This window comes from Polypterus senegalus, chromosome 11 (genome assembly GCF_016835505.1).
Source record: "Polypterus senegalus isolate Bchr_013 chromosome 11, ASM1683550v1, whole genome shotgun sequence".
NCBI lineage: Eukaryota > Metazoa > Chordata > Cladistia > Polypteriformes > Polypteridae > Polypterus > Polypterus senegalus.
In genome coordinates this window covers 93,753,668-93,768,736 of record NC_053164.1, presented here as the reverse complement: position 1 = coordinate 93,768,736, position 15,069 = coordinate 93,753,668, and the positions used below count along the sequence as shown (strand labels likewise).

At 39.3% G+C, this 15,069-nt stretch overlaps 1 protein-coding gene across 1 annotated transcript in view; it reads right to left on the bottom strand.

The window, feature by feature from the left end:
- Positions 1–1,589: 1,589 nt before the first annotated feature.
- unc5db (unc-5 netrin receptor Db) overlaps positions 1,590–15,069 on the bottom strand; it is a 756,179-nt gene continuing 742,699 nt past the window's right edge. The window contains exon 17 of the mRNA XM_039769246.1: positions 1,590–2,463. Within this exon, the coding sequence (XP_039625180.1) occupies positions 2,286–2,463 (178 nt within the window). The 3' untranslated portion in view covers positions 1,590–2,285. The remainder of the gene's footprint in view (positions 2,464–15,069) is intronic.

Sequence of the window (15,069 nt, the reverse complement as noted above, 5' to 3'; positions counted from 1 at the left end):
GTGTACAGATCTGTGAAAGTGCTCATTACAGAAAGCGCTAGATAATGTAAGTACTATTAGATTCATAGAAGATGCAGCTCATGTGTCGGGTGATGAGGGGTGGTGGGATAGGCGGGTGGCATTCATTACAGGACACATACTGTTAATGAGAGCAATCAATTGAAATGTTCATTAGATGCTTGGTGCATATGACATGATTGTTGTACACAATCAAATAGAATGCACCGTAAAAGTAAATCAAAGAGCTGTAAGAAATGCCATTATTACTACTTTTATACTCTTATATGATTACATTTGTAGCCTTCCCAAATCTTGGTTTCTGAAAAGTCAAATTCTGAATAAGACCTACAATATAACACAAATGCTTTTGCGTTCCCTGCCTGAATAGCCTCCAGAGAGTTTTTGGAGACTATAAGTCTGCCCCAAGGCTATAGATTAGAAGAGCCATATCACCTTTCTAAGGAAGTATAGTGTCCTGGGGGAGTAGGAGAGGTGGGGGGATAAGATGTTCTGTCTGCATTGGATTTGGAGGTCAGCATCTCTTTAAAGTGAAGCAAAGAATGTGAAATCTTTGGTGCGAAAACAATTGCAAAAAAACTCTTTTTGGATGCTCACATGTATTTCCAAAGCTGTGCTGAAATGGCCAATGCACCAGGAATTAAAGAAAGCACACGTTTCATTTTCTTCCTTCTATATTATTACAGCAGTTTCTTGAACTGTGGTGTATTCTCTTGTAGAAGCTTGGGTCAAAAGACAAATGGAATGAAAGAATGTCCAACTGAGAATCAGTGGGGGAATAAAAAGATTAGTAAGATGAGTATTCACGAGCACGAACACACACAACACGCCTGAACAGAATGCAAGGTGTCCTTGCTATGATGCTGACATGACTGTGGAACTTGCATGCATCCCAACTCCTAGTTCCTGCCCCATTTCAGATACTCCTACTTCAAGACACTTTGTGAGCAGCAGACGCCGAGGGCTAAATAATTGGTGACCCCATCTGCCTGGACGCCAGACTGCAGTCACACTCTGTCTTCAGACTTTAACCATTTTACCACCTCCTAGAACACATACGAGGCTAACGCTCAAGTAAGTACTGCTGACATTCAATTAACAACTGTTGCTTTCCAGTTATCAATAAATTAGTAACACTGGAATTTCTGTTTTTTTCGGTTGAATCATTTTTTAGTCTTTTTAGGCCCCACACATTTTCAAAATGGAATGTAAGTCTCTTTATGGTTCTTTGAAATGAGGCGCCATTAAAAATATTCTCTCTCATTCGCTCCGCAGACGAGGGACACTACTCCTTAGGCATTACCTCTGCATCTGCCAGAATTAGCATATTGTAATAAAAACCTAGAAACCATACAAGTGAAATTACTGAAGAAGAAAGAAAAAGTAGAAGGAGGTGCAAAAGCAAAGAAAGGCCCTGGGGCGGCTGGGGGGACTGACCTAATGAATGACCTGAACGGAACAGAAAACATTCTGTTAAATAACAAAAGTAATATAGTGAGTGGACAGTGCTGGCCATCCGCAACTTCTTTGTTTCCCCTTTACATAAATGCAAAAAAATGTAATCTCTCAGAAACAGTCCAATATGATTCTTTATTCTTAATTTGTCATTTTCAGTCATTTGCTCCTGGCAGGAGATGTAACACCTGAAATCTTGGTTGTTGTCTGTAAATGTCACCGATAAAGATTTTCAAATTCCAAGGGTGTGGAGCTTAAAGGGTAGATTAGTATCTGACAGGCCATTCTACAAGGCCATATGAATTGACGTCCTTAACTGGCAGCAAAATAGCATTAAAGGAACACTTGTCTTGGTGACTGCGACATTAAACACAGGAAATACCTGTTCATACTAATACTTAAAATATGACTGAAGCTTAGTAGAAGGAAGTAGCTGTCCCTTATAAGAAAGAAAAAAATGAAAACAAAAGATGTGAAGTCAGTAAAAGAAAAGCTTTCCCGAGTACTGAGGCCTCAACTTTGGACCCCAGAGACAGGAGTTGAAATGAGAAAACATTGTTAGTCCTTTCTCTGTCTCACGGAGTGCCACAGTCAGTCTGTCCGGTAGCTAGGATCCTGCCAGACTGCCCTGGCCACAAACCAGCCAGCTGCCACCACTTCCTTTTTCCACCTTCAACCTCTCAAGTGTTGTTTCTTTCCCTCTCTTCGTCTACTGCAGCTAGACCTGGATGTAGCAGAAGTTAACAGACAGCAAATCTCTGCTTGTTCGTCCTCATTTTGTTCTTCTTCTTTCCACCATGGATGGAAACACCTTAGCTGCAATCTTCTGTCAGATCTTCAGTGCTGTTGGGGCTTTTGGCATGGATTTTTCCGATCTCTTCCAGTGCACTTGCCAATGAGTCCAGATCACCGTTGTCCTGATGGCGTGCCTCCCATAAGTTCAGGATGACAGCTGATGGGCTCTTCTGTTTGGCAAAATATGGTAGGTTTCTGAAAGAGAGTGAATGACAAAACAGTTTCAGTTCACTGAGGATTAAGAATCAACTGCCCACTAGTGATGCCTGCAGGTAGCAATTCACAAGATGCTCCATCACCTTCCCCAAAAAGGACCTTATCAGCTTTTCACCTACACAGAGTATCACAAAAGAATTGATGGATGATGAACAAGTGTATGGTAGAATGGCTTTCAACACTTCTAACAGAATTGCAAATGGCCTTACCCACGGCTGAAGTACTACTCTTCCACACTCCAGGAAGCACTTTAATATAGTCTGTGTGGATAAAGGATTCGATGACCACTGTCTGAGTTGGCCAATTTCCTATGCTACTGCAACCAACCATGATATGTTTTAGAGGGACTTTTGGATAAATTTGTAGTTAGGGTCTATCAAATGATATTGTTTATACAGTAAATGTCCACTTTATTAGGTACACCTGTTTATTAGATCCGAAGAGTCTGCTTCTTCAATCATCTAATAATGTGGCTGCAACAAAATGTATACAGCATTTAGACATGGTTTCAATTACTGTTTGATCAAACATTAGAATGATCTAAGTGACTCTGACTAGCGTCATCCTTGATAGCATATGTGATGGCTTCAATATCTGAGGAACATCAGTCCTCCTGGGATTTTCACATGCTACAGTCTTCTAGAACAGTGTAATAAACAGAAACATCCAGTAAGTGGAAGACCTTCAAATGAAAACACACATGCAAATAAGAATTTCACTTTGGTCTGTACATATATCAATAATGACCATGTATAGCTATAAATCTTGTTAGTGACAGAAACTGGAGAAGAAGGCAAGACTTGTTCAAGCTAAAAGAAAAGTCACAAATACTTGAATAACCTTTATTTTCAAAGGTGGTATACAGAAGGGCATCTCTGAAAACACAATGCAGTGGATCTTGAAGTGGATGAGCTATAGCAGAAGAAGATTGCAATGGGTTCCACTCCTGTCAGCTAATAACAGGTAGGCACATAATCAACAATTATGGATGAGTGAAGACAGAAGAAATATTGTAAGGTTGGACACATTTTGATTTCTGCTGCAACATAACAATGTCATGTTCAGAAATTGGATTAACCATAATGAATTTATGGATCCATGTTACCTTGTATAAGCAGTTCAGGCTGATGGTGGTAGTATTGTTTTGAGGGGATTGCTTTCTTGGGCATACATTAGCCTCATAATACCAGTTGAGTGTCACTGACATGTTCATCATTTTTTGACCACTTCCCGGATACTTCCAGCAGATAATATGCCATGTCAGAAAGACCACATCATCTCAAGCTGGTCTTGCCAACATGACACTGACTTCAGTTTCTCCACATCTTTATTCAATAAAACACCTTTGGGATGAGGTGGAACAGAAGGTTCATAGCATGAATGTGTGACCTACCCCATGTTGAATCCATACCTCAAAGAATTCAAGCTCTTCCAGAGGGAAAAGGAGACCCTACTCAGTTTGACATAAGTATACCTAATAAAGTAGCCAAATAGATTGTATTTAGGTAGTAGAGGTTGGGGTTGGTCAAATCTAGCAAAACAACAGGTCAGTAATCAGAAAAAAAAGTCAGGATCCATTAAGTCAAAATAAAATAGACCTCAACAGAGATTAAAAATTACATTAATCCGTCCATTTTACTAAATCTGTTAATTCTAATTCAAGACAATGTGGAGCTGGAACCTGTTCAGGAGGCACTGGACAAAGGACAACAATAATCTCCTAACAGAGTGCCAGTGCTCATTCACTCATACATGGCCATCATGGACTGATCCCCTCCTTGAAACCAATGAAACTGGGATAGGCACTCCCCACAACCCTGAACTAGAGAAGCAAGTTAGAAAACTGATAGATGGATGGATGAACAGAAAACAATACATTAAAAGCATACTTGTATGAATTATGACCTGTCTGACCCCCATTCTAACTCTCTTTGTGCTATGTCATGCATTCTCTTACTGGTTTACTTCCCAGAGGCATTAAAAGTGGTCAGGGATATTGATAATATTGCAGTCCACATGTAAAAGGTGTTATTGACAGCCTCTTGAAGTTGAGCATATCAGTTTTCCCAGGTCAAGCTGGGGTTTATCCAATGGAAGATCAAGGTGCTTTGGTTTGCTTTGCTGTGGATGTCAATAAGAACTAAAACATTGGATGGAGTTCACATGTGTCTCCACTGTGGGGCACTGTTTCCTTAGAAACAAAGTCAAAGGAGCCCATTTTTACGCTGCTGCCTTTTTCTTGTGGCCAAATGTTTCATTTGCTTGCAGTTAAACAAAGTCTTAAATGTAGCTTGCACAGTGTGCATTGAAATATCTGCATCACAAGGTGTGCAACTTTTTTCTCAAAACACACCTACAAAACCTCTCAGGCACACTTAGCAAATGGCAGGTTTTTCTTAAAGGTGTCAGTCATCCTCATGGCACTGTAGTCTGGCTATATTGTTGGATTATTTCTGGAATTCTCTCCAACATTTTTTGAGACTTTTCACTCAAAGAGACTGTGATTCTTACCTGTGATTTATTAATGTAATCCTTATTAATATTAATAGTGCATGTGGCTCAGAAGAGCAACTGCCAAAATAAGCAGTTAACCACAGAACGATCTTCATCACAGGTAAAAGTAATGAGAGCCATTAGTAAGAAATAATAAAGATTATATGCTAAGTGAGCTGTCTAGTGGGTTTCTACTTTTTATTTAGCCTTGCAAAATTGAGATATCTGTTTTAAACCATGTTGGACTGGTGGGGCACACTTTCTTGACAGTTTTGTGATTTTATTCCACATAGTCTTTAGACATGTGAACAGGTTCATCACTGACTCTAAATTGTTCCGGGATATGATACCACATGTAATGTGTGTGCTAAAGGTGAGCAGCTACTTTTTTTTTTAAAGAACTAAACGTTGATTCTCAATGTTAATCTGCCATGCTGGTTTGAATGAAATTTGGCTAGGAGCTAGAATTAAAATAATGTTACAGCTGATGGGAGGACCTCTTAAAAGTCCAGACATCTATTTGCACCCTGCAGAATGCCCCTGGCATCTATTCTTTCTTGGTTGCCTCTGACAAGCAATTTGTAAAATGGGGAAATCAAAAAATAAAAAAGAGAAGCACTGAAACACATGGTATTAAACTGCAGATGAACCTGTAAAACAGGTTAGCTATTCGCCTTTCAAGGAACGCTCTTTTCTCGTATCCATATAGAGATCAGACACAACATTAAATCCACTACCTGGTACATTGAATAACATTGATTATCTTGTTACAATACCAGACAGTAAGTGAACAGTCAATTCTTGAAGGCGATCAGTCGGAAGCAGGAGCAACAGACAAGTGTAAGGATCTGAATGACTTTGACAAGGACCAAATTGTCTTGTGGGGTATTCTTGGAAAGCAGTAGTTAGTACCTACAAAATGTGGTCCAAGTAAGGACAACTGGTGAACCAGTGACAGGATCATTGGTGTTCAAGGCTCTTTTGTTCTGTGTGGGGAGTGAAGGGCCTGCTTGGTACAATCCCACAAAAAAACAGCTGTAGCACAAATTGCTGAAAAATGGCCATGAGCGAAAGGTATCAGAACACACAGGGCATTGCAGCTCGCTAGGTATGGGTATGTAGCTGCAGACCGATCAGAGTGCTAATGCTGACCATCTACCTACCTACCTACTTACAATGGTGATATGAGTGTCAGAACTGGACCATGGAGCAATGGAAGAAGGTGAGCTGGTCTGATGAATCTTGTTTTCTTTTAGATTGTGTGTGCTGCCAAGTGTGCATACTTTGTTTACATAGGGAAGAGATGGAAGGAGGATGAACTATGAGAGGAAGACAAGCTGGTGGAGGTAGTGTGACGCTGCGGGCAATGTTCTGCGGGGTTCTGGCATTCATGTGGATGTTACTTTGACACATACCACCTACCTAAAGATTGTTGAAATTCACATACACCCCTTCATGGAAACATCTTTCAGCAGGATAATGCTCCCTGCCATACTGCAAAAAAATTTCAGTAATAATTTCAGGAACATGACAAAGAGTTCAAGTTGTGGATTTGACCTTCCATTTCCACAGATCTCAATCCAGTCAAACATCTGTGAGATGTGCTGGAAAAACAAGTCCAATCCACTTTACAAATTACAGGACTTCAAGGATCTTCTGCTAATATCTTGGTGTCAGAAACCACAGGTACCTTCAGAGGTCTTGTGGAGTTCATGCATCAAGGGGTCAGAGCTGTTTCGGTGGAATCAGCATACAGGTGGTTTTCATGTTGTAGCTGCTAGGTGTGCTTCATGGATTCTTCAGAATTTTTCATGTTTTTACTTGCCCATAGCACACTTATCTCAGAAGTATTATTTTTTTATTTACTGTGAATCTTGCAAATTGTCTATTCTTTCTTAACAGCAGCTGCTGCAGTTCTCACCTTTCACTTATTTACCAGCTTGTTTTGTAAAAGGTTATGTAATTGCTAAAAGAAATTAAAAGTCAGGAGACCAACTGTTTACTTCAGAAAGTCTTTGAACTTTGTGGTATTGTATGTTCATGTTTCAAAATAGAAATCATGACTGTTGGTTAATGATGCAAGGGAGCTCACATATTCATCTACACCCTCTACAGTTTGGAAGTTACCAACTCAGATGGAGATCTGAGAACATGGCCTTCCTCTGTGCTCACTGCCATTCACACTGTAATATACTTTATGAGGACTTCTACCAGGCTTAAGAAGTATCTCTAATGACCTCAAATAGAAGTATGCTTGACTTTATAGCAATGCCATAGCACACATAGACTTAAATCTTCCCATATTAAATGGAACTTTTCCCATTTGTGGCCCCAACATTTTTTCAGTTTTTCATCTGTTTATTTTTAGAACTTATTAAAACATTCATATTTTTGCCATTGTTAAAATGGCATCTATCACCTTATTTAATTATAGTATGAAATAGGGAGCTAGAGAAAATCCTAGCAGCCTCTAAAATCCTACTCTCTACCACAATACTTGGTAACCTATTCCATGTGTCTGTTTCTCTGTGTGAATGAAAACTTCCTAATGTTTATGTGAAATTTACCCTTAACAATTTTCTGTGTCACCATGTTCTTGTTGAACTCATTGTAAATTAAGATCCACTGTACTAATTACTTTCATTATTTTCAATACCTTAATCATGTCTACTCTTAGGAGATTTGCTTAAACTATAAAGACTCAATTCTTTTAATCTTTCTTTAAAAATCATTCCCTGTAGCCCTGGGATCAGCCTCATCACTCTTCTATGGGCCTTTCCTAGAGCTGCTATGTCCTTTTTGTAGCCTGGAGACCAAAACTGCCCACAGTACTCCAGATGAGGCCTCACCAGCTATGCAACCTAAGGCTAACACTGTCTGGCAGTTGATAATGTTGAGTCCACTACGACTCCTATACCCCTTTTCATGAAGTGAACTTTTGATTTTCAGACTTCCCGTTGTGTATCCAAACCTAACATTTTTACTTCCAGCGTGTAATACTTGAAATTTAATGCGAGTAAATGTAATCTGCCACAAATCTGGCCAAGTCTGTATGCTGTCCAAGTCCATCTGTAATGATTTACCAGATTCCTGATTATCTGCCAATCCACCTATCTTGGTATCATTTGTAAACTTAAACAGATAGTACTTATATTCCTATCTAAATTGTTTACAAAAAACTTAACATTAGCAGCAGGCCTAGCACTGACCCCTGTGGAACACCACTCTTAACGTCAGCAAATTCTGATATGGTTCCTCAAACCATCACCCTCTGCTTCCTGTGTCTGAGCAAATTCTGCACCCATCTAAAAACAACACCCTGAAAACTCACTTCTTTTAGTTTGATCCTTAAACTCTCATGTGGCACCTTATCAAATGTTTTCTGAAAGTCAAGATAAATAATATTGTATTCTCCACTTTAATTATATATCCTTTTGTTGCTTCCTCATGGAATTACAGACATCATTTCACTTCAACAGAAGACAATATAATGCAGTAAAAGACCAAAGTAGAAACTATGCAATGCAACTTTTTTGTGAATGAGATCATTGTTCTTTATGCCCATTAGATTCTTGCTATACCTGATGGCAAATAACAAAGCAGAGTAAACAGTGCCAGGGATACAAAGTGAAGAATATTGCATAAATGACTCTGTGTGTGTGTTTGTGTCACAGACTGGCCAAAGAATACATGTCACCATCAGCAGCATTGCAGCAAAATGGACACGATTTTAGGCAGCAAACAGAGCAGTTTGTGGAGTTTTACACCCTGTTAAAAAGTGTGCTTGCTTATTCTATTGGAACTATCCCTACTTAATACACATCCATTAGGCATTTGGGTTCTGGTACACTTGTACTTCTGCTAGCCCTGGACCAGCATTCAACTGTTCAAAAATAACTACACAGTGCCCTAAAGCATTAACAATGTATTAGCCTTGGTACTGCAATGACAGTGTGTTATGTTATGCTGCACGTGGGCCTTAGCAATATTTTATAGCAGAGTTTCACACTTGTATTATTTATTGCATTTGATCTTTACATGATATAACTAGTAACAACTCATAGGAAAATATGGGCTGCTAAAATGAGAAAAAGAGAAAAGAAAAATCTCAGAAGATGTATTTTTGTGTTTGCCTGAGCAGTATCTAAAGTTAGAATGGTAATAATCCTTAAGCACTGGAGAACTACACATACTTGCGTTTATGAATGGAGAACTAAAAGCTCTTTCAGCTAGAAAGATTGGACTCTGTCATCAAGTCCCATATATTTTTCAGTGTTATACAGCAAGGGCAGACCACTGACATAGACAACACAGGTTGTTGAACCATGACCACAGTGATATTGTGTGGACTGACCCATGACACAAGCTTTTAGGTGGTAGCCTTGGATGTGTCACTTCTTTGGAGGCACTTGGACACTGTGTTGGCCAGTGGCACAGGTGATCTATTAAAGAGAAATATTTTGAGGGATACCAGCAGATTCAAACCTCTGGTTATGGGAGGGTCACCTCAGGTTGTTGCAGTGCTGGAGGCTGCTCTGTGTTTGGTCAATAAATCACAGTGACAGGTCTCAGTGTGGTCCAATATGGAGCACAAGGTATGGTCTATTGCCTCCTGACTGCCTCTTTTACACCACCCATGGACAATTTCATACTGTACATTATTTGATTGGCTAACTAGTCAGTCTGCCTGTTATTAATCTCAAGATGTTGATTTAGTCCAAACAATTTCCATAAAGTTTTTATTACTTATGTTCTGTTTTCTTTTTGGCTTGTAAGATGTGTTACTAAATATTCATGTCATTATCTTTTGCCATGTTCAGTTTCCTGCTTTGGAATGTGTGACTTTTGGTATTATGTATATAATTTATTCACATTGTTGTTATGATTCTATTACATTGCCATTTTGATTTTATAGCAGCTTAGGTTGAGCAGTTTTGTTTATAAGTGTTGTTTCTGGTCTTGTAATCAGCATTGATGTGTGTGACATTACTAAAGATGACTCCACGGGACAAGGGGCATCCAAGTTTTGGGACTGAAACATTGAAAATATAAGAATTTGGTAATTTTTCAGTGTTTTTGCTTTCTGCATATGTTGTTTGACTAATATGGCTTGGACTGATGATGCATATTTCTAAGCTCTTCTTGTTTCCTGCTATTCTGCCAATTTTGCCTGCCCCAAATAAAATTTTGGCAATTTGGCAACAGTTGAAAATAAATCAAATGACTTTATCCTGAGATTTTATAATATGCTTGAAGACCACATCTGTAGGAAGCCCAGAATGCAGCTCAGGATATGAGTCTCTGGTGGCGGCAGGAATAATGACAATATTTTGTCCACACTGAATTTCCAAGACTCTGCAGATGATCGCACATGAATTACTTTTGAAAACATCTGGTGGGTTCACTGATAGCATCAAGTCAGGGTGTGGTAACTATTTCATAATCTCATGTAATATGCTACTTCAATTACAAATTCCTTCATTTTTAACTAAATGCTGTCATTGGTTAAAATATCCTCATCTGATTTTTTGCCACGCTCCACTTTCCTGTTTCTTTTCTTCTTTTTGGAGGAAAGTGTTGTAATGGCCCTTGGTTTAATCACTTGTCTAATGTCCTGCACTGTTGCAGTTTTTAATTTTTTTTTATGTCTAGTGTCTAATTAAAAGTAAAATATTTATTGACATTAAAGCCAAATACTGTATGTGTATACACTATACAGTAAATAGAAATGCAGAACCAGCACCATAAAGCACTAATTACAGCAATGTTTTAATAACTGATTACTTTCACTACTTGCTACAGTTTTGTGTATACAATGCAAAGTTGATTGATTCATTTTATATTTCCCATTCAATTAACAAGTTGAAATTTGGCAGGATGGCACATCTATGTTAGTAGACATCTACTAAGAAAGGATATTTCGATACATCATCTTTAAGGGCAAAAACCTCCCTACAATACAAAAACTAAATATACCAAACTAAAAACATCATGAAGTTTGCATGTTCTCTCCATGTATGCATGGGCTTCCTCCGGGCGCTCCAGTTTCCTCCCACAGTGTAAAGACATGCAGGTTAGGTGGACTGGTGATGCTAAATTGGCTGTGGTGTGTGTGGGTGTTGTCCAGGGCCATCTACCATATGGTAACAACGGGCACTAGCCGGGTCCCCAGGAGCATAGGGGCCCACGGTGTTTCTGATGCCTATGAATGTTTCTGATTTGCTATCAAAACAGAGGCCCCAGCGCACTACTTTGCCTGAGGATCTACACTATGATGCTGTTAAGATAGCCCTGGTGTTGAACATGCAGTGGGATGACGTCCTGTCCAGGGATTGTTACTTCCTTATGCTCTATGCTTGCTGGGTTAGCCTCTTGCTCCACTGTGGCCCTGCCTTGAAAGATTTGGTTAAAATTTGTGACAATTTGGAAAAAGGAAAATTAGCTGATGTGATTTTTTTTATTTTCTCGATATTTGTCAGTAATAAAGCTGTAAAAAGTAGGATATTCTTAGGCAGTGCATCCTTTTTCGCCTAAGTTGTGATCACTTGGAGAAATGGCATGCATGGTGCAAGCAGAACAGCACCACTGTACTAGCCACCACTGTAAGTGCACAGTGAAACAGGGCTGGTGGTGAGTGAAAAAGAGCAGCTGCTCTGTACAGGAAAAAGAGACAAGGTAGTGAGCTACATAGAAAATGAGAAAGTGGGCAAAGAAAAGTTGGGCGAAACTCAACTGTTGTTAGCAAATAGCCTCCTTTGGTACATACAGCACTAGCTGTTCGGTCAGTTTCTTCTTACTTCTCACAATACAGTACAAAACACATTCAAATTCAAGCTGGATTATACCGTACAGTGCTCTTATATGCATAAGCATCAAAGAATATGGGGTGATGGTAAAATACATGTAATATGACAGAGTACTGCTGTGCCCCCTTAGTTATTAGACTGTGCTGTGCCACTACACAAAGCACAAACAGGAAAGTGATGTTACAGCACGCTAGTTTATTTCAAGCCCCATGTACAACACAAGTTGGGAGCAACAGCATGCCTTGGTCAGGTTAAATACTTGCACAGCTCACTAAAGGGGTCCTCCAGGTACAGAACATAAAGGAGGTGGACATTGTACATAGTTCACAGTGTTATGTCTTTTTTTCACTCATTTTTTTGCACAATGCAAGTTAAATATGCAGCCTGCAGACATCAATGCTGTATGTAATAAGTTAAAGGAACCCAGGATTCAGTGTATATTGTTTTTGGTCTAAATCCTCCAAAACTTTGTAATGCTAGAAGATTACAGATCAAAGGGTTACATTCAAATCTCACTGAATCTATCACTTTTACAGGATCTGGCACAGGTTGAAGTTATATTCACACCCAAAATGGCCATTATTCCTACTAATTACCTGTTTAAATTCAAAAGATTACGTTTCCTCTAAACTTGTGTTTTGCAATAACCATCAACAAAAGCCAAATCACTAGTAAAAGGAAGAACTGATCTACAGCAGGAGCGTTTTACTCATGTGCAATTGTATGTAGCATGTTCAAGAGTAGATGACATGGTGGTGCAGTGGTGGTGCTGCTGCATCACAGTAAATAGACAAAGGCTCCACGTCTTCATGTCTGAACGGGTTTCCTCAGGGTGCTCCGATTTCTCCCAAAGACATGCTGATTAGGTGCATTGGTGGCTGTAAATTTGCTATGGTCTATGTGTGTGTGTTTATTCTGCAATGGCTGGTCCCCTGTCTAGGAATTGTTCCTGCCTTGCACTTGATGCTTGCTGGGTTAGGCTCCAGCTCCCCTGAGACACTCAGGATTAAGCAGGTTTAGAACATAATATGGTAAATCCGTGAATAAGGAACTACAGTGAACTAATGATATTAGGCTCTGGTTGTTGGAAAAAAGACCCAACAAATTATGTATACAGAAAAGAATTTCGTTACATACATAGTACTTCAGATACATGTGATTAACACTCAGCAATATAACAGGCCCATTGTCTTAAGAAATAAAATGAAGTTGTCACTACTGCAGAACTGCAGGCTTCATAGTTCAGGCTACTGTCACTTATGACTCCAAACTTGGTCACAGAAGACAGTCATATGACAGATATGAAGATTATATCACACAGTTTAGAACTTTTCTCATGGAAAATGCCATCATTATTCCAATTTAAGACTTTTGATTCTGCTCAGAAACAACTAAAGTAACGAACGCCATGTCCTTATAAATGTGGTGGGGTATGTCTAGAAAGAACTTAGCATTAAGGTTAGGGTTATTTTGGTTAGATTTTTATGCACCAGAAAAACAGAATGAATTACTTACTTCAGATTAGCCAGACAACTGAAATGGTCTCATAAGTTTGAACCTAACCAGAATTAGGCAAACAGAGATATCAGATAATGAAAATAGGTTTTAGAAATTGGACTTTAGGCATAGTAAAAATGTGCCAAGATTGGTTCGTATGGGTAAAAAGTTAAGTCAAGCTAAGTGCGATTTTCCTTTATGGTGTCTGAATGTCCTTTTGTTGCCAATGTAAGGATGGTAAAAAAAATCAAAGTAATGTGTTTTTCAGCAAAGTGTTACAAATGAAAGGGCAGCACCTCAGCAAGCATGACCTCTTCTGCAGAATACAGAATCCTCACCAGACTCTGACCGATACCCCAGTAGTTTTGATGCTGAAGTGCTCTTGCTTTTATCGCCTCTCAGTGGGATTTCTGCTTTCAACAGTCATCCTGTGTGGGGCATCAAAAGGTTACAACAGACTCAGTCTTGAAGAGCACAAAATGCTGTAATCACAGCACCACCTACAGGGCTTGTCTACCTTGGCTTCCTGCGAGGTTTCAAATTGTCTTTAAAACTCTGCTACTGACTTACAAAGCTGTTTCCTTTAACACTGGAATATCCCTTTGTGCTGCTTAAAACGTATAAACCTGTTATATTGCTGAGATATTTTAATGCCAATCCACTTATTTCTCCACAGGTCTGGACAAACACCCCTTGAGCTTGCTGAGATGCTCTTTCTAGGTGTATTAGTGAAGTACCATTTATCACAAAAACCTATGTGTCTCTTCTGGCTTTTTTTTTAAACTGCTTTCCATTTATTCATGAATTTGAACAAGGTAAGCATAGTTGATACTACTTTGTATATTGTGATATGGTCTGTTAGCTGTGAAGGCCACATGCAAGATTTATTCATTTATCCTTTTCTGTTACTTCTTATTGTGCTTTACATAATTATAGTGTTTGCTGTTTATGGCAGCTTGTGATACTTGCTGTTACTTTCTCTCTTTCTAATTTGCAACGTACTCAGCTTTATACTTTATACTTTATTTGTGCTTGATTTCTGTAACCTCTTTTAATACATGCTGTCACGCTGTCTAAAATCTGTCAGGTAAACAGCTAGGTATCCGTCACTGCTGTATTTTCTTGTATTTACCTTATTTTTATTGTCCTACTCAGCTCATATATTTCAAGCTGCAGCATAATCATTTTCTCCGCTCTGTAAAGCACCTTGTGATAGTGCATGCTGTTAATGGCACTATGTACAGTAATGTCAGATTAGTCAACTGTTAATCTGGTTTGCTGAGAGCACAGCAGGTAAGAAGTGGCATGGTGGTGTGATGGTTAGCACTGCTATCTCACATCTCTGCAGCACTGAGGTTAATTCCCAGGCTGGTCACTGTGTGTATGAAGTTTGCACATTCTCTCCATTGTTGTGTGAGATTTCATCTGGTTGCTCCTGTTTTTCTTCCACATCCTAGTGAACTGTGTATGAGATTAGTCTTTGACACCAAATAGAACACGTATGGGTGATGTAATGTGTTCCTCCACAGACTAAAGCCCTGGCTCTTGGCTTGTTGGCCAGGGTCTCCAGGACTCTGACCAGGGCTGGATTAAGACGAAATTGGGCCTGATGCTGCAGCTCAAAAAAGGCCTATTTCTTCTCGGCATTGGTGCATGTGCATTCGACAGTCACCATACATACGCACTCAGACCGACCAAGGAGCCTTAATTGCTTGCGACCCAACCAGCCAGCCTTTATTGAACATGAATAATAATAACAACGCAGTATCGTAACAACTCGAGATTAACA